Source organism: Labrus bergylta, chromosome 3 (genome assembly GCF_963930695.1).
Source record: "Labrus bergylta chromosome 3, fLabBer1.1, whole genome shotgun sequence".
Taxonomy (NCBI): Eukaryota; Metazoa; Chordata; class Actinopteri; order Labriformes; family Labridae; genus Labrus; species Labrus bergylta.
The window spans coordinates 31,133,160-31,153,311 of record NC_089197.1 but is presented as its reverse complement, the minus strand read 5'-3'; the positions used below and the strand labels follow the sequence as shown (position 1 = coordinate 31,153,311).

Below are 20,152 nucleotides of genomic sequence, written 5' to 3'. Positions count from 1 at the left end.
TTAAACCTCAACTCCAAAGGAAAAACACTGAGCCTCCATGGCAGGAAAAGTCATAGCTGTGTTCATATTAATATGACTTCCAAAGCTTTTAATGATAAAAGCAGGTATATTCAATATTTTCACAATAGCAATTGGTCAGATTTGACTCTGCAGTTCCCTTTTACATTGAGGTTTTTCAACCTCTTTCAGCTCATTGTTTTTTGTTTTAAGGCCAGCAGCTTTTATTCACTCTCGATGCTCTCACTAGAGACAGTTGTTTACTGAAGCATTTAACAGCTATGTAGTCGAATGTTTCCCTAAGAAGTTAGTGTTGAGCAATAAACAGGGACTTTATACCTGTTTACATCCACACCATTCAGTGTTGCTTTCTTCATACATTTTCTAAGGTGGTCGTGCTGGTGGTGGGGATTTCAGTGTCTCTTTCTTGGTTGACATGTTCTGTTGGTGGCTACTTGTTAAAGGCTTTATATGATGTCGCCCTTGAGCACCAGCATGAAACCAAAACAACTTGCGCTGCATTGTTGTGTTAGCATGCTAATGCTAGTGATCTTTATTATGCTGGTATCTTCACACTGCATGTAAATTTACCTGAAATGAGCGTGATCTAGAAACACAGTTAAGCACAGTTTTATACGTGAGGGGATGAGTCAGCCGGCCGTCCGGGCGATGTAAACAAAGTGAAGATAGGACTCGGAAAACTCTGAAATCATCACAGACAGTGGAACTCGGGTGTTACACCCATTGTAGACAGTCATGACTCACAGAGTTATTTTCAGAGGATATACTTGATTTCTATTACATTCAAGAGTGAAAAATCACATATAAAGCCTTTAAAGATATCCATGCCCTACTCTAACCCAAATCAATATCAATATAAAAATACATACAAAACTAACATCAGGTTGTATTCATCAGGAATTCATATAGCAAATAAGACTATACAATTGTAAGAAAATGTTTACAGAGATACTATATCAACTAAGACATGGAATCGTTTTCTCTTCCAGTTTCATGAAATTTGACCTCTTTTTCATTCAGGAGCTTTCAAATTGGCCCCATGTTCAGAACAAAAGGCTACATTCACTTTTATTATAAATACATCAAATACAGAGCTACAGAAGATATACTATTTCCCGCATTTATCAGGAGAGGAACATAACCCCAAGTGAATGCTTTCTCTCTTTGGCTCCTTAATGTAAAAATAGTTTTTCCATTGTGTTTCTGCTCATCTGCTCATCTGACCTCATAAAATGTTGACATGAAAACAGTGCATGTTCAATTGTGACAGTAAAACTTTTATATCAAATAAAATGAGTTTGTATATTGCTCAATAAAAATAGAGATACAAGCACTTCTAAAATAAATAGATGTATACTTTAATATATGAACTGACAGGTCTTGTTAAATGTTCCATGTTGCAGAGAATATATAAATCTGCTTTCTAGATCTGAGCACAAAGGAACTTTAATGAAGTTTAAAGAGTTGAATCCAAGTCAGTTTGAAAATAGCAACTCTAAATATGTCAAGTCATTTGGTTGCATCTATTCTAGCCCTTCAGAGCCAACAACAGCTATTATACATTGAGAATCCTCCCTCTCCAACTCTGGTATTGTCAAGACTAAAGGGTTGTTATCTAATTAAACAACAATGAGGAACACTCACAACCAAACCAAAGAGGGCAGGTTGGACAAGAAAGTCACTGAAAAACAAAGAAAAAAACAACATGGCTCTAATATTCCTAAAAAAAGTATTTCTTTAGAGTAGTGAATTTTCAAAAAACTTGTTTTCACTAGACTAAAGTAAAATTGTACAGCCCATCTTAAATATATGTGACCACAGTCACATGCTCAATCTCAGATGAATCCCAGAAAAAAATCCCGGATACACAGCCTAACAACATTTATTATCATCATAAAGAGACAACATATATCAGACCAAAAAAGGACAAATTTTAATTTAATATGATTTCACCATATTGGAGTCCTGCAGTGTGTGAGCCGTCATTTCCTTTGTTTAGTTATTTAATTTAACCTGCATTTGTCTGTGAGGGCTTGTTGTTCTTGTTCATAGTTGTTCTACCACACATTTACACCTAGGGGCTGTCAAACTCTGGCCAAGCTGTTTGACACTCATTTTTCTTGACCATGGTCACGCACTTGGTAATGAGCTGTTGTCGTGGCAGTGTCAAACACAGCATTGGCCACCACTCCATAAAAGTGCCCCCAGTGCTATGGTGTCATCCAACTGACATCAGCTCCCAAGCCCCCAAACAAACAAGCATGAGCTAGTCCACCAAGGCCCTATGAGGCAAATCCGAATAATGGAATGCCAGAATTTCATCCAGAGCCTGTGAGCAAACATGTCTGCAGAGACAGCAATATCTGCCTCGAAATAAACATCAAAAATGATTTGCAAAACATTTTGAGAGATGTGTACGTTCACAGATATTACAGGGACAAGCCCGAGGAAGTACCTTTAAATTCATGTTTTTCATGTGTTGGTTGAGTATTTGGTTTTTGCTCTTCATGCTGATTTGAATCCCTTCAATCATCCCCTTTCTTTCTATTCACAACATACAGCTTTTGAGTGTTAAGTCGAAGGATGATTGATAACAGATGTAGAGCAGTTGCTTCTCTTGGAAAGTAAATTGGTTTGTTTTTCAAATGGAGAAGGATGAAAAATGAAGATGATGCTTCACACAGGCAGATATGTGCACATGCAAATACAAGTACACATGCAATCACATGCAACTGTCTGCTGGTTGTGTCCCTCGTCTTTTCATTATTTGGGTCTACTATCTTTGATCAAGTCTCTCTTGCACACACAAACACACACATGCACAAACAGAAACACTCTATCCGTCCTACCTATCTCTGCTATCTTCAGACAGCAAGGCCTATTCCTTGCTGACAATATTTGGGATTTACTCTGGACGTGGCCTTGATTCTCCTTGTGTGTCTCTGCATGTTTGTCCATTCATGTCTGTGTGTCACATGGGGTATGATGCATGTCTCTGCTCCATTCCATGGTTGTCATGGTAACGGGTGACTGGGCATGTCCTGTCCCTTACCTCATCATTGGTTCAGCTCTTCCCCTTCCTGCATCTTTGACTTGCTGGTTCAGTTTATTTTATTTGCATATTATTGACATCTGACAAGTGTATTCATCTTCTGCTTGACTAATAGGCTCTATGATCGACTTATGAGAGTCTTACACGAAGCGTGGTACATTTTCCGACAGTGTTTGTTTAGTGTTTATTAGTTTACTTTAACGATTTCCACACTATGTTTACTGGACAGGGCAAGCACACTTTGAACAGTCAAATATGAACCCCGAAAAGAAAACACACAGAGGTGAAATTGAAGCCAATTTTTAATATAAGGAGGATTTTCCTACAAAATCCTTTTTCTGCTCTTAATGCATTAATTCTTAATAAAAATTCTCAACACGAACAAAATGACTAAAGTGCAATTTCTGCTCTTTCACTAACAATTCAAAGTGACTGTCATGGTGGCTGTAAAAGTTTAAACTGAATGGTGTTAAGAGAACTTGCTTTCACAGGAGAACTAAAAGTCTCTTTCAGAACTGCTTTCAGCATATTTAACTGCAAAGATGGACTTTAATATTATTTCCCAGAGACCTGCTTTTATCCCCACTGAGCGCCAGCTAAATGGCCTGAACGCCTGAATCTAACTGCACTCCCATTTACTTAAACTGTTTGACAGTGGGCTGACAAAGAGTGCGAGCAATGGCTATATAGAGAGAATGACAGACAGGGAGAGGTAGTGGTATTTGTTCTTTGCGTGATAAATATAGGAGATGAGTGGGTGGAATAAAAACAGCCGAACACTCCAGCAGGATAAGAGAGGAAACACAGAGACATAGATATAATGACACCAGGAGAGAGACAATGTGACATTGCTGTAATAACAGCGAGGAAGTGAGGACAAAATGTAATGACGCTGAGGGAGAGATGCAGTGATACTAATTCAGAGATAATTGTGGTAAAAGGAGGATAGAGTGAGAGGGATGAAAGGATGCGAGAGCAGGACAGTGGGAGAGCAAGGATGAGGTGATGGCAGGGAGCTGGGGGAAAGAAAGAGAGGATACATGAAAGAGAGCCGCACAAAAAGAGGTGCAGGTAATACCGGGTTATAAAGAGAGCAGGGATGGCAAGAGGTTGGAGTGAGAAAAAGTCAGAGGGGAAAGAGAGATGGACGGTCGCAGAGACAAACATAATGTGGGAGAGACACAATGATTCTGACACAGAGATAATGAAAAAAAGGGAGGGGGCGGTACAGAAGAAGTGGCAAAGAGAAGAAGAAAACAAGACTACAAGAAAAATAGACATGTTCTCCTCTCCTCTCCTCTCCTCTCCTCTCCTCTCCTCTCCTCTCCTCTCCTCCCCTCTCCACTCCTCTGCTCTCCTCTCCTCCCCTCTCCTCTCCTCTCTCTCCACCCCTCTACTTTTTCATAAGCTGTATTGAATCACTGCAGTCAATAGTTCTACACAGCGTAACTTAGAAAGATGCATTTGATTTGTGGCCCAGCACGCCGTGGAAAGAGGAGGCCGGCGTTTGATTTATGAGCTTGGGACCTTGTGGTCAGGTTCTACCAGGGCGCTCAACCTCTCTGCCGCTTCTCAACACCTTAAATTTCACAATCTGTCTGATTGTTATGTAGATATGTGCACTGACCCAATCCATTACTGTACAATGCAGACTGTGTTTGGGTTCTACAGAATATTGAGAAATAATTCATTTTTTTCCTGCATGAAAAATGTATTACCTCTCTGGATTGAATGCGTGGAAAAGGTAGAGAGTGTATTTGCTTTGGTTTGATTGCTAACATGTGGCACACAGCTCTCGGGATTGCATGTTAGATATGGAAAAATCCTCAAGTAGCCATCTGTGTGATAGCTTGGGACTTGTCGCACATCAGTGTGCAGCCCTGAAGAGTCTTTTATGTGAACATATTGTAAATAGCAGGGGGAAAGCATTAAAGCCTGTAAAATATAAATCAAACTAAACACACCTGAAGGATTTAGACCCGTTTTAATAAGGACATGCACAGTGTGTGGTTGTGTTTGTGTGTGTTTTTGTGCATTCATTTAAGTGTCTATATCTGAATGCACAGCAACACTGTGCATATGACAGCTTGCTTTTTCATCTGCATGTGTCTCCAGCTGCTATTGAACATACTACTTATAGACACTCAGGGTTTCATTAATGTAACGTACAGCTAAATGTTGACGGGTCAGTGAGCACATTTCACCCTATCAATTGAAACAGTAGAGAAGAAAATCACATCTTAAAAAAAAGTAACTATATTTGTTTGATCTTCAAAGACATGACATGCTAGAAGAAGGGCATTCTGGGTAAGGGGGACAGATACGGAGAGAAGAGAACATCAGACAAAATGAATAATTACTTGCAGAATATCTAATCTGTTATCGTGACAATGAGACAGATTTGCGTACCACAATTACACAGATTCAAGTTTTGCCTGACCCTGCCACGTCCAATTAGTTGGGATATTTTGACAATTAAAACATAGACAGTAGCTGAATTGAGCCAGGCAGGTGAAAAGCGGGTCTAGTTGTTTTAAGGCACAGTAATTCTTATGATGTAGGTCACCGATGATTGGTGGTCTCCAACAACAGGTGTTGGCATCTGCAAAACACCTGACATTTCATTAAACAGAACAAAGAGTTGTTCAAAGTTCTGGGATAGAAAGGTGGTGGATTGACATCACATAGGTTTATTGAATTAGATATCAGGAGCACAAAAAATGAGAATAAGCCTGAGTGAGTGACTGTAAGTGTGCCGGCTTGTTTCTAGGGATAATAGCCTTGGACAGCCCATTTTGTCATGCAATTGTTGATTAAATATTGATTAGATAACCATGGATTTTGTGCAGAAATGTATGTTACCCAGAAGTTGAAGCCTACAGATTTTGGAGAATAATTCTTTTCTCGAGCCTCCGTGAGATAGACATGTTCGATGTTCAGTAAAATGTCTTGAAAACTGTTCGACGTATTATTCTAAAATGTAGTATTGACATGTATTCTGCCTTCATACTTTACCTCTAGCCTTGGGTCTATTTTGAGTTTGTATTCTAATAAGAACCATTAAATTGATATGGTGAACATGGCAAACATTATCTTGGATGATCCATTCAGCTCAAATCCCCAACATGTATAGACTTCCAAAGAAGAACATGACACCATGATATCAACTATTGGTTTTGGGGCCCTTAGAAAAGCCTCTAGTTTGGCAATTTTGCTCTTGCCATTTTCTGTTTGGAACCATAATTGGATAACAGGATGGCAATTTATTGTGTCTCTCTTCTGGTTGACAGGTCAACTTGTCAATCACAGTTGGCCTGACATGAAGCAACCAACCTTTTTAGCTTCAAGCCCACCAAGTAAAATGGTCAAAAATGAACATAATGTTCAGGTGTTTTCATTGAGAAATGTCTAATTTCTAATGCTTAATATGCATTTTTAAAAATCCCAACAGAAAAGGCCCACACACATGTTCTTACTAAAAGACCGTTGTATGAATAATAACTATTTACCTTACAGTAAATTGTGTAAATTAAATTTTTACAACCTTAGAGCAGAGAAAACTTCTTGAGATATCACTGGGGCCCGGACCCCAGGTTGGGAACAGATGCCTAAAAGCACACTCTGCTTTATTGTCTATTTCACCTTATTAGGTGCAATAGTTTACCAAATTAACATCATGCTGAAATGGTGCAAACTTGGAATCAGATTTCAAGCTAATAAAAAAAAAAAGTTTATTGATGAATTAAATCAACTTGGAAGTACCGTAATTTTCTTATGGTTTTGTACAATCGGACTTCTTCTCACAGCCAGTGGAGTCTCCCCCTGATTGCCATCGGAAAGGATGCAGTATTACAGCTTTTCTGCACTGACTTTGCTCTTGAAAGAAGAGGCTGTGTAAGATGTCCATTTCTTATTTTCAGCCACTGTATGCCTTTATTATAATCTCAATGAGCAGATTGTATAGCTCTAGACTCCTCGTCTATTTTCTTCTCTGTCAGATCTTACAATGAGCGTTTGTTATCTTGCTCTCATGGACAGCTGTTGGGAGAACTGACCATATGGTTGTCAGTTACTGGACGCTCTCTTCAGGAGAAAAGTTACACTGAAACAAGAGGGGAGGGGGGATTCTAAGCTAAATCAACAAAGAAGCTCTGCAAAGTATTTTTTCCTTAAATGCCTCAAGTATGGTGCTACAATATGGCATCCGGCTTGGTGCAAAGATCCCTTGATTCTACGTATCCCATCTGCTCAGAGGGGGCAGAGGGGGCAGTGGAAGAGACCATGGACAGAAAGACAGAGACAACTGGAGACAGAATGAGAGGCAGACACAAAGACGGCTGAGGGGGAGAGGTGAATTGGGTTGGAAAGACAGCGGCGAACAATCTGAAATTAATCTGGGCACTCCAGATGGTTTAAAGATTGTGCACGAGTCTGTGTGTGTGTGTATGAGAGAGAGAGAACACATCAGTGTGTGTGTCTTAGTAGCTGCCAGCTTGTCCGCTTTTGTCTGCGTTAAGGTACTTGTGTTTTGTGTTACTTCAGACAAACAGGAACATCTGGTGTGTGCACAATGTGGAAGTTCTGATCTCATTTTGATGGGAAAAGACAAAAACACACAGAAGCAGACACACATATGTATTTGTTAGCATTTGGTTGAGTAGATTGTGACCTAGTAAAGAGTTGTCTCTAGAGTGCACAACACACTCCTCCTGCATGTGTGTTTGCTAGTGTGTTGTCAATGATGTAAGGTTAACAAATCAATAGCCATTGCCATCTGCGACAACTACGTGCCCTGGATATTTTAGTAGCTTTTGGCATAAACATTGTAAATTGTACCTCGAAGGGAGAGGAGAAGATGAAAGATGGAGCAGAGAGGGGAGAAGTGTTTAAATGACAACAGAGTAAAGGAGTGAACTGGATATACAGAGGCTTTTGGTGGAGAAAAGCTCTATCTTGCTCAGGTTAATGCTGACCTTCCTAACTTAACTCGTTTTACTTTGTTTGTCTCAGTTTCGCTCTGGCTTGTTTTTGTCCACGCATTTACATGTACAGCTTTCACCTTCTCCTGATGGGGCACACAGACGTAGCTTTTTGGCTGCTTTCAGAGCAGATTTAATATTAATTTACAGAGAGCTCTTTCTCTCTCTCTCTCTCAACGTTACACTCAAATGCTGAAATCCTCAAAACATATCCAGCGGTATGAAGTCTGTTCCTACTGTGAATATGTGTATGCAAATGTGTCTTGATTTAAAAATATGCATTTATATAAGATTACTCAGCTATGACTGATGCTGGAATGTGGACTGCTGAAACAAATACAATGTGTTTTAATTCTTTGTTTCATTGTTATCGTGTGAATACCTGTTTTCTTGCAGTTGAAGGTCCATGAAATCCTCGGGCTATAAGCTCTATATACTGTGTTTTTTCCATTCAATGTAGGCTAACGGAAGGACAATGTGAGGGACCCGCAACCCGAAATGCTGGCACATTTCATTTGAGAGTGTTTAATGCCATGTCATTTTCATGAGTGTGCAATGGAATCACACAGTGCATGCTGTAAAGTAAAACCATACAGTGCTTTACGCACGAGTACGTGTGTGTGTGTGTGTGTGTGTGTGTGTGTGTGTGTGTGTGTGTGTGTCTGTCATGGAAGGTTTTTCTGGCCAGATCTCAGTAGATCACAGCTTACGTAGTCAGGATTAAAGGGTAAGTGGCATACTGTTTAAATATATATAACTACATAGTATGTAGTTACGTGCAGCCACATTGCATGAAAGTGTCATGGGAGGCAGTGAGGCATATGTTGGATTATGTTCGGGTTGCATGTCAGGACAAAGGCTGCTTCCTCTAGTCACACTTGGTTTGGCACATGGAGAATATTTAAGCTATGCTAAATGTTTCCATCGCTTAAATTATTTCTAAAGGTTTAAGATGGCAGAATAAAATAAAATAAATGTTTAACCTTCAATACATTGATATAAATGTACAGTTTCTTCTAGTCCTTGACTCTGTACAGAGCTTGTCAAACATCACAGAAGGCCATAGGGAAAATAAATGATCTGACGTATGAAAGGAAGGAATGAAAGGCTCAATCTTAGGTCTGAATGGTATGGTTTAATGCTAATATGCTGTTGTCCTGTTTTTCTCTTCCAGCTGAGTCCTGTGGTGGAGTAGTCCAAGGACTAAATGGTTCCATAGAGTCACCTGGTTTCCCCCATGGCTATCCCAACTACGCCAACTGTACGTGGCTGATCATAACAGGGGAGAGGAACCGGATCCAGCTAACCTTTGTCACGCTGGCACTGGAGGAAGACTTTGATATTGTATCAGTTTACGATGGACAACCATCGCCTGGCAACTTGAAAATGAGGTTAGAAATGTTCCATTTTTTTTATAGTCTGATCTTTCTCTCATCTCTTCAAACCCCTCTGACTCTTTCTGTTTGAGTATAGCCTCTTCTCCAGCTCTACTCATCTTCCTCTTTGAATGAAGAGTTGGCATTTGGACAACAACACATTTCTTTGAATACGCATTTCTTCTAGATTGGATATGACACATTGAATATGAATTCAAAGCACAGTGAGTGTCAGCTTTAATTTGAGTTGAATTTCTGTCATATTGGATAAATAGTTTAAAAGAGGACAATCTTTTTTTTTTGGCTGGTCCACTCTTTTTCATGCATGGTGACAAAAGTAGTTGGACAAAGTAAGAAGAGATTTTACAAAGCAGACAGATTTGGCTGTTTGAGAGTCTTCTAGAAACCTTATCACTAAAAAAGTACGACTGAAATGTGTGATATTTAATATGTTATCGATACATTTTTTTGATATTATGTATCAAGTTCACAGTACAGTTGAAAAGGCACCACTTTAGGTTGATACATAAAAGTACAGTTCATATACCTGCAATCCACTGGGAGTCAGTGCAAAGTACTTTGCATAAATAGGACAGATTGTTATTTTTAGAATAAATATTTCTGGTTAAATTGGAATGCATGGTGTTTCAGTGGTTAGCACTTCTACCTCACAGCAAGGAGGTTCCTGGTTCGAATCCTCGTTGAACAGGAGCCTTTTCTGTGTGGATTTTACATGTTCTCCCCATGCATGCATGGTTTCTCTCTGGGTACTCTGGTTTTCTTCCAACAGTCCAAAGACATGCTTGTTAGGTTAATTTGTGACTTTAATTGCCTGTAGGTGCCAATTTGAGTGTGGCTGGTTGTCTGTCTCTATATGTCAGCTCTGTGATACACCGGCGTCCGCTCCAGGGTGTACCCTGTCTCTCTCCCAATGACCACTGGGATTCGATCCAACCCCTGCAACCCAAAATGGGAAAAAGTGATATAGACGATGGATGGATGGATGGACTTGTTTATGATTTGGTCCCTAAAATTTCAGAAAATGCAGAAAAAATACACATCATATTTACCAAAAGTAAGACTTGATATCTTACAAATCTGGTTTTATGCGATCAACAACCACAAATTCAAATATATTTGTAAAATATTTTTGAAATCATGAGACTTTCAATGATCAGGAAAAATTTACATTTGACAAACTATAACTACTGAATCTTAGCATCTTCTTTTTCAAAATATGAACAATGGCTAGTATTGTTTTTGTACGTGAAAGTGACTTAATGATTAAATGTCATCATTTTTTTCAGCTCTATATACTACATACCTAATTATCTCTTCTGCTGATGAACAGAAATGTGAAGGAAATCTAAATCATTGATGACTTTTTGGCAGCTCAGTATTTGGTGGGTTGTAAGACTACAATATTGATGCAGAGAGGGCAGATAGAAACCGAAGGGAAGCTTATTCAAAGCGCTCCTCTTTTGTGTAGGAGGCATGAGCTGGGAATGCATCAAGTTGTGTTTGAGGTTTCTGTTGCAGTTCCAGAAAACAGTGGGTTTTTCCTTGAAAACATAGAGCTCTGTTATCTGTCAGTGTTTGAGTGGAATACTTTATTTTTACTTTAGTAGCTGAAGAATAACGCCATAGACTGCAGAGTATACTCGGTGGTGGCTGTGTGTAGAGGCCAACATAAAGAACAGCTTCTATAGTGCATAAACACATGTTTTTATAGCCAAGGCTGAAGTAAACACGTGTTAGTAACAATTATTAATGACAGATAACAGGCTTAAAAACTATCAATGTACTGTATGTTAGTAAGGTCAGACATCAGGACTGAAAACAAAAGGCTTTTTTAAGATATATTATAGTGTACAATTCATGAGTAACAATTTCCCACATGCTCTATGTGTCATTGACTTTTCAGCATTTTTCTATTCATAAAAATCAGTGTTTGGTCTTTGGACTAACTGCAATGTGGTGAATTTACTCAAGTGACCACTCAAAAACAGATGTATTATGTCCTATGTTGATATCCAAAGGTCAAATCCGCTTAAAGCCCTCAAGTACTCTGAAAAAATATATATAAAGGAATTAAATCTTTTTCACATTGTATAGCATCTCAATTTCATTTGAGCTTTCAGTCCGACTACTTTCACCCCTGTTTTCTTCTTCTGCCATTTATTTCAAAATCAGTCCTTGAAGCTTCTGCTATGGTCAGTTAAACATCACAATTGCATGACTGTTAACTGTACAACACTTTCTTTATCTTCTGTAAAAGACTGCATTTCTAAGATGAGCTCAACAAATACTGCACCTTGATCCCTGCTGTCTGTATGTGTTGAATGTTCTTGGCCTGAAGCATGCTTCTGCTGGGATAGTGGAACCACCAGAGTGTGCTGTCTGCAGTCCGTACAAAAGGTGAAACGACAGCTGAACCAACAATGTCCAGAGCTCTCCATGCACTGCAGCTGTGGGTTGACAACAGGGAGGCAAAGTGTACCAAAAAACTTACCTGTGCTGCAAGCCCTTCGGCTGTTCTCAGAACACCTGCTGCTGAATGCTCCTGCCATGACAACATTGTGTTCTTGTCTTTCGACCGTGCTAAATCCATGCTATTGTTTGACAGATCATCTAGTTAAATACCGAATACAAGCAAGGACAGTGATTATCCATCCCTGTGTTAATGGGAGAGATCTGTTAGTGCATTGACTGCCTAAAAAAATGGACATACTGTAGTCCCAGTGACATCCTTCATTGGTGCCTGGAGAGGTGTTATGAAGCCCAACAATGGCGGTTGCTGTATTGGAAATCTCAACCTAACTTTCGATCAACCTAGAAACAAACAAACAGGTGAGCCTTAAGACTCCTTGAAAACAGGAATAAAGTTTCCACCTGTGAGTCAATTTAGCAACGTCCCTGATAAATTCATGAATATTTCTTGGGCTTAGTCGAATCCAAACAGATGACTTATAAATTAAATCAACCCCCCTAAAGAAATGTGCTATTGATACCAAATTTATTTTTGAACCCTGGCTGTAAACATGTTTATTTATCCTAAAAATATTGGCATTTAAATATAGGTTGGCTTTTGCAGCCAGCCTCATGTGGACACTTGAGGAACTGCAAGTGATTGAACTCCCACACTCTTCTTTTTTTTTAAACACTGGAGGTTTCCACTTGGTTTTAAACATTCGATGCAGGGTGCGAGTATAGATAATAGATGTAACCTCCTTTTGAATTTTAGAGTTCTGCATTTTTAGCCTTGTCTTCCTTTTTTTCTTTTAACCTTATGTTAGCTTTCTGTTACTATCTCTTATGTTAAGGGGTCGGTTTTGACCCTTGTCTTCAATCAGCCATAAAACCCTTAAAACAATTATTTAACATCCAATTTGTTTCTACCTTTTGGTTAACTAGTTAGGCTTCCTTATCCATGAAAAGATTTGTTTTAATATTTTTGGAGTGGCTCCCTGGGCCTTTCTTTTGACAGCATACCGCTTTCAATTTTTAAAAAAATTATAGAGAATTATATAAATAATTAAAAGGTTCTTATGTTACCTACTGAGGGGTATTAAAACAGATCTCTTAAATATATATATATATTTTTTTTAATTATTTTAATATGATTAACTATATTAACATCTATGGTGTTACGGGTCGATTTTGACCCATATAGGCCTACTGTATATTTACTTCAAGAAAAAGGCAAAAAAAATAAAAAGGCAGAACAAGTAATAATACAACATGTAGATTTGCAAGGTCAAACAACCAACAAGCAATCAAGCAAATCAAACCAATCTTTCCAAATATACGGAACTTTCAAGAATGTGTTGCTTTCTGCTGCAGGACCACCAACTTATTTATTCAATAAAACATGGTGTAGAAAACTGTAGTACTAAATGAGATAGCAAGAGGTAGTTGCTGAAACTCTTTGACAATATGTTCACTCTGCTACTGGTTGTAATTAGCCCCTGAGTTATTTTGTACCTTCATAATGGAAAGCAAAACAGCCAGTTGAATTTCTACTGATCTGTTATTCTTCTATAAATAAATAAATGAAATGTAGTCGCTTCAAGACGCTCTGGCATTGAGTTTAGTGACCTAACCCTAAAGTTGTTTAGATCAAATGATGATGCTGTGAGGTGCAGGCTCATTCTCGTGTTAGCTCAGCTCATCTGTTGATGTCAGCACCTCTTTGAATGGTGTGGACATTTGTTAGGATAGACAGCAGAGTGTTAAAGTGAGACCACTGGCCTTAGTGCCTTCAGGGTCTCCCTGGTGTTTGTCACTGTGGGTCAAGCTTCAGCTTTAGCTTGTAAGGCTTCCCCCATCTGAGTGTCAGGAGCTATTCAATCACACCGACCTTACTACATTCTTAACTTGTGTATTTACATAAATGAATCTACTGCTGCCTGTTCTATGTCTGATCTCAGCGAGGGCAGTGGTCAGCGACCTAAAAGCCTCTCCTCCTCTCAGCTACTGGATAAATGATGCAAGACTTGCTCATATGAACCCATCAGGCTGCCCACATGGACAGTGGGATGAAGCCAAGAGGAGCTGATTGCCCTCTCTTTGTTCACACAGAGGAGGCAGGGTATATCTTTCAGACCTATTGTATGTGCAGGGAATTCTGCAATCTCATGCATAGAAGAAAAAGAAAGGCTGACCCGGCATCTGTGGCTTCCTCTTACCAGCTGCAGCTGTGCGTCAGCAGTATTAACGCTATACTCCATCCCACTCTTTATGATGACTGATCTCAGCACTGTGAAAATATTTACTTGTGAAAATGGAAAGCTCCTCTCACCCAGGGACTGCTGATCAATCTCTGCCTGTGGCTTGTATTGTATACGAAATGCAGAAGTGGGTTTTCAGACAGTTTTTTTCTGACACTGCCATTGAATTTCAGTCAAGAATCTTCCGTCTTTGAAACAAGCTGCCTATAAAGATGGTAAGCAAAAAAAAAAAACAATAAAAAAACTTGAAACTGCTGAATATGTAGTTTGAAAAGTTTTTTTTTAATTGCAGTACTTTTCAGTGAAAAACCCTGTCCTCACATTGATATGTTGGTGCATGAGTTTTTTGACTCAATCTAACACTGTTCAGTAACATCAGTCAGATAAGTTAATCTTTTGCACGCAGTACTCTTGCTTAAAGCTTTGATGAAGTTATATTATACCTATAATGTAAAATTGTATCACAATTGAGTTGTATCACCCTTAAGTTCTTATATTGAATTACTTTCGTGATGGTTGTATCTCTTTTGCAAAGGAAATGTTGCATTGTTTGGTTAAAGGTGAGCTGGTTTATCTTTTCAGTCTGCCTAGGATCACAGCATTTGGGTTAACAACGTTAAAGTGACAGTTACGTTAGCAGTGCTAGCAGTTTACCATCCACATGGCTGTGCTAAACGTTGGTCGATATGCCAGTTTAACCTGGCACAGCCTACATTAAACTATATCTCTATTTTCTAGATGTAAATACTGCTGAACCACCCTGCTCGTACGAGATGCCATCCGTTGATCGTGCTGGCTTAAAACTGGGCAGTAGAGCAGGGAAAGCAGGCCCATTAACTGGAGCTACAGCCTCTGCTAGTGGTGGGTGGCTGGGTTACACCTTGGACGTTAATGGACGTTGCAAGCCTGCATTGATAAATAATTTATAAATTAGTTTAACCTAGTAGTTATTCTCGTTCTGACTTTTGAGTTTTACAATTTTCGTCAAATTGTCTGATACAGTGTCTACTTGTGTTGAGTATCCAGGAATCACTTCAAAATCAGAGGGTTAGAAGATTTGACCCCGTCATTTTCTTAGGGCATACACTTCTTAAAAATCCTCTGCAGTGGGAACAGTTTGACCCTTTGTCACACCTGGTCTCAATGGTGCTGTATCACGGACACAGGGTTAGGAATGTTTATATTCAGGTGTCATAGCCTAGATTTCTGTTGCTGGGGTTTTAGTGGTGGGAGTCGCTGTTAACTGTTGATCTTCTAAGCATGTTGAAAATTGTGCACCAATGGTTCAATTTCGGACCCTGTGCACCATCATTTTACTCTCTTCCTTCAATACCCAACCCCATTGGCTGAAGACCAGATGTCAAGCTACGAAGATACATCTGTGCACATGCGGTCAGATGATAGTCAGTGGTTTCAGTGATTGTAACCGTATTGACAAAGCTTCCATTACCTCAGAGAAGCACTTGTTTTCATCCAAACCACATTTCTCTTACTTTCCAAAACCATTTGGTCTCTCCTTAAACATGACCTCTTCCTTATCCTCACTATTTCATTATTGTTTCCAAACCTTTTTAAACCAGACCTTCGTTTGGACCAGGCTTTCTTGTGTCAAATATAAAGAAAAGGATTTTAAAATGTAAGTTGCAGCTGGACTTTTTCGTACTTAAAGTTAGTTTCTCAGAATCACACTGAGAGCTGTTATGGAGTCAGGTCAGAGGGTACAGCAAAGCAAACCATTGACATTCTCACTGTCATGAACCCCGCGGCTCTTCTGTCAGTGGCTCGCTGTGTATCCACTCAGGCGGCTGCACGAGGCGTTTGCAGAAGTGGTCTGTCAGGCTGAACTTGGGCCTTCAATTTCACCAGTTAAGTGATGCCTTTTTGATCCCTGCAGGGAGATTTTTTTACTCTGTATTTGACCTGGACTCCGGAAAATTAATGAGTTCCTCAGAAGACCACGAACTTATTGCAAATGTATTTATTTAGCGCAGGGTACAAACATGTCTGCCCTCATCAGACCTCTATCAGTGAAAATACACCAAAGTGTGTTTTATCCTCTAACAAACAGCTCTGGGTGTCAATTCTACCAAAATCCACTTTCAAACTCTTCTTATTGCAAAGGACACTGCATTGATTTCCTTACTGTCTTAATAAACAGCTGACTTTATTGTGATGAACACTATTGACTGCTATATATTTTGAAGGTGATACCACCATACATTCAAGTGATTGTCTAAACTTAAATAGGGTTTCAAAGATCAATACACGTTTCCCTCCACAAACCAACTAAATGTAAACCTCTTCCTTTAGCATCTATTTCACATGCCTTAATACACAGAAATACAAAAAAAGACAGATGGTTGAATGCAGTGTGATATCGATTTGAATGAATTCCTTCTCCAGAATACAAGCTGTACAGAGATAGGGTCGCACAACTTATTTGAAATATGTTTTTCCTATAGGTCAGAAACCAGATCTAAATCATGTTAACAAATAGAACAAGCTATCAAAAGAGGAACTCTGCATTTTATCAGTTATTGTAAATATTTGTGACAGCAATTCATTGAATTAAAAGAAAATACTGGTAACAATTCTACCCTATGAGGGCCATACTAAAGTGTATTATGATCACAATTTGTGTTAAAAATCATCCTAACTCACTAAGCAGTAATTAGGGTTAGGGTTATTGAGGGCAAACTCTTAATAAATGGCCCTTTAGCTTTATATTATGGTCATGTAGAATGAGGTACTGATTATCGCTCAATGACTATTTAAAGTGTTGCCAAAATACTTGTTACCACTTGAACCTGATGAGCTGATTTCCACTACATATTGTCTTACACTTTGCCAGAGAAAGCGGTTTATTTTGTACACTAGGTTTTGTTTACTTGTACACAATTACCTTTGTACAGTGTGTGTAAAATATCATTATTTCTCTCCTCATTGAAATGAAGACATCAGTCGTGTTATAGTGTACACACAGTATTTTCATGTATGAGTGCATGGTTGTGCATGTGCATCCAAGCACCAGCAATACCAGACACAGTTAATTACATAGTACATTGAATATGGCACTTAGTATCGCTATACGTAATTAACATAATTAAGAAAAGGTCATATAGCTATGAAAACACACACCTTATAAAACAATCACAAACTGCTAATGTCAGCAGGACGCAAATGCACAACCTGCCTTTATACTGCAGCAGACTGTCAGGAAGCACGGCGTTAAAGGGAGACCTCTGCATATTACACTAGCTCTGCCCTGGTTCAGGAAGGCATAGTTGTGAGGGGGGAAACACAAAGAGGGAGTCTTGTCCTACAAAGAGTGTGGTTTGGGAAGATCCCCATTTAATTTGACTAGCTGAGACTGCTGAAGGCTCAGACAAAAAAACACACAGAATGAGGACAGTCTGATTTTTTTAATCCCTTATCTCTTACACTGATGTTATGCTAAGTAAGGAGCACTTTACAGACAGCATGGAAACAGAGACTAATAACTCTCTTAATGTCACAAGTTGCTAACATGCCCTCGAAAATATCTCAATCTTTACCCTGTTTTCTTTGTCTAAACCTTGGCTATAAGAAACACCCTGAACTGTACTGTCACTCATCACCTCTGTTTATTTGTTGGATCAGTTTTTGCCAGTGGTCTTTCTTCGCTCCTTGCAGCTTATTCAAAGACATCCTCTTTACTTTCAAGAGTTGTATTGCTCAACTTGGATTTAAGGCAACTTGTGATTCCATAATACACAAATATGATGGGCCTATTGGATTATAGGATTTATAGATATGGATAAACCATTTCTGCACTGCTTTATGGTAATCCAAGAGCATGGACAGAGCTGCTGCAGTAGATGTATTTGTTGAGTGTTGGAGTAAGAGTATCTTACAGTAAGTGATGTGTCCGTACTACAATAAATCTCAGCTGTTAATCGATTCAACTTTTCACATTCTGCTCTCATTGTTCTCAAAAATAGCAGAATTGAAAGTTGGACTTTAAGATGTGACCAAATCTCCCTTTATTTGCATTGCAATTATTTTTGAGGGGTTAGCCGCTACATCAATTCAAGCCAATTTCAGATAAATCAGTGAAACCAGCAATTACAGGTTAAATAGCCTGTCAGAAGCAGTAAGTCAACTTTAGCAGTTTGCAGAGACACTCCTCCAGTCTGCAAATGATTCTCCTTAAACTTCCCGCCTTATACTGACATGTTTCCTCACATTGTCTTTTTTTGGGTATACCTTTTGGACCATTCTTGGTTATTTCTCAACGTGATGTCTTGTGATGTGATGTAGGTGACCCAGAAAAGAAGTCAAGAATGGAGTGCATTTCCCAGTCAAGGGTTTATTCTCTCACACTTTTCACTGAGTTTAGTTTCTGTTAAAGATGTAGGCTGTGGGTTGATTAGCAAAATTGTTAAAAGGCAACTTCAACAGCTGAAATAATCTGTCTAATGAAAACACCTCTGTTCGAAGGGATGATTGTTAAAAAGTGATCAAAGGAGAAGTCAAAGTACAATGTAGACGCTTCCATCGTACTAATATTTAAAGTTTTCAGTGTAGTTTGGATGTATGCATTCAGGCTGCAGGAGAACATACGGCTTTGTTCTTTTTTTGCTACCGACTTTGACAGAGACAGGAGGAGGGAACAGAGAAAGGTTATCAGTGAGACGGTGTGAGGTTTGTTGTAGAGAGACGGAGCGAAATCAAGGGAGCAACACACAGGGAGAAAATAGAGACAAAAGAAAGTCAATGGAGAGGCAAAAGGGTAACGCTTGTGCCGCAGTGAGTGTTTGAGATGGAGAGGGAAACGGGTCAGCTACCTTTATTCTGCACACCTGCCCAATGCATAGACACACACACACACACACACACACACACACACACACACACATACACACAAATGCACACACACTGACACGACTATTTTTGAGTCATTTTGGCTTCATTGGTTCATTTATTCTGCTGTCTTCTCTGCTTCTCTCTGCTCTGCACCTTCTCAACCTCTCCTTTTCCATTCTCTACTTTTTTCAGCTGAGATTATCCTCCTCATGATGCAGACTGTCGGGTCAAGCTGCTAATTGTGTGTGAACTTATTCATTAACTGTTACTTGATAACAGCAATGGATATGGTTTCAAGAAAATCTCTGGAGATTTAGAAAGTCAGAAATAGGCACAAGGGGAGAAACATCAGAGATTTAGTGATTTAAGAAGAGAAAATAAATAATGACCTGAAGAAAAGGAAGATGAAAAATTAGAATATCTGGATTGTTTTTATTATTAATTATAACCACAGGTCGTACAAACAGGTACAATGGAACAGAGGAATTGAGAAACACATCTCACAGAGGACTTCGTCGTCGCCTTTTATGAGACATTTCATTCAACATTTTTAAACACAGGTCGTGTGTTTTGTTTAAAAGCTCATTTATGCTTCCTTCATGTATGGAAATAGTAGGTACATTTTAAATGATTTAACTGTCACTACCCATAGACCCCCTTGGTCCCCAACGTTGGGATGGATGTTAAAAAACCTGAGCCACTAGAGGGCGCCGTTTCACACAGACTTCCAATTCCCCTTCACTGCCGTTGAACTGACATTCAGTTCATGCCGACCACCCATCCAGCTGTAGTCTGTCCCTTTGTCTGGGCAAGCTAACATCATAAATATATGTTAATAGTTCCTAACCAACTCGCCCACTCATTCCTCAAAAAGGTCAGCCATTCTTCTTCGTTGTGTTTTGCTTGTCCGGCTTGAAGTGTTGGCTAAACTTCTCAACACTGAGGCCACAACGTTTCATCTATATCTGATAGCTTCCAGACAACATAGACAAAATAAACGCAAAGCATGGACAGAAGCCACTATCGGTATCCATATGCGTATCTGACGTGGAGCTTAAACGAGCCTTAGGTGTGTGTCAGCTGGTGAGTGTTGTGCAAGATTTACTGATTCTTTCTGTATAAAAGTAGAGATTTTAAGCAGTTTGTGAAAGG

The 20,152-nt window shown here is 39.2% G+C and overlaps 2 protein-coding genes across 2 annotated transcripts in view; both read left to right on the top strand.

Annotated features, from left to right (window-relative positions):
• Positions 1–20,152, top strand: part of csmd1a (CUB and Sushi multiple domains 1a) — a 231,043-nt gene that overhangs the window by 99,619 nt on the left and 111,272 nt on the right. The window contains exon 2 of the mRNA XM_065953145.1: positions 9,224–9,440. Coding sequence (XP_065809217.1) covers positions 9,224–9,440 — 217 coding nt within the window. The remainder of the gene's footprint in view (positions 1–9,223; positions 9,441–20,152) is intronic.
• Positions 1–20,152, top strand: part of trpm7 (transient receptor potential cation channel, subfamily M, member 7) — a 361,224-nt gene that overhangs the window by 321,488 nt on the left and 19,584 nt on the right.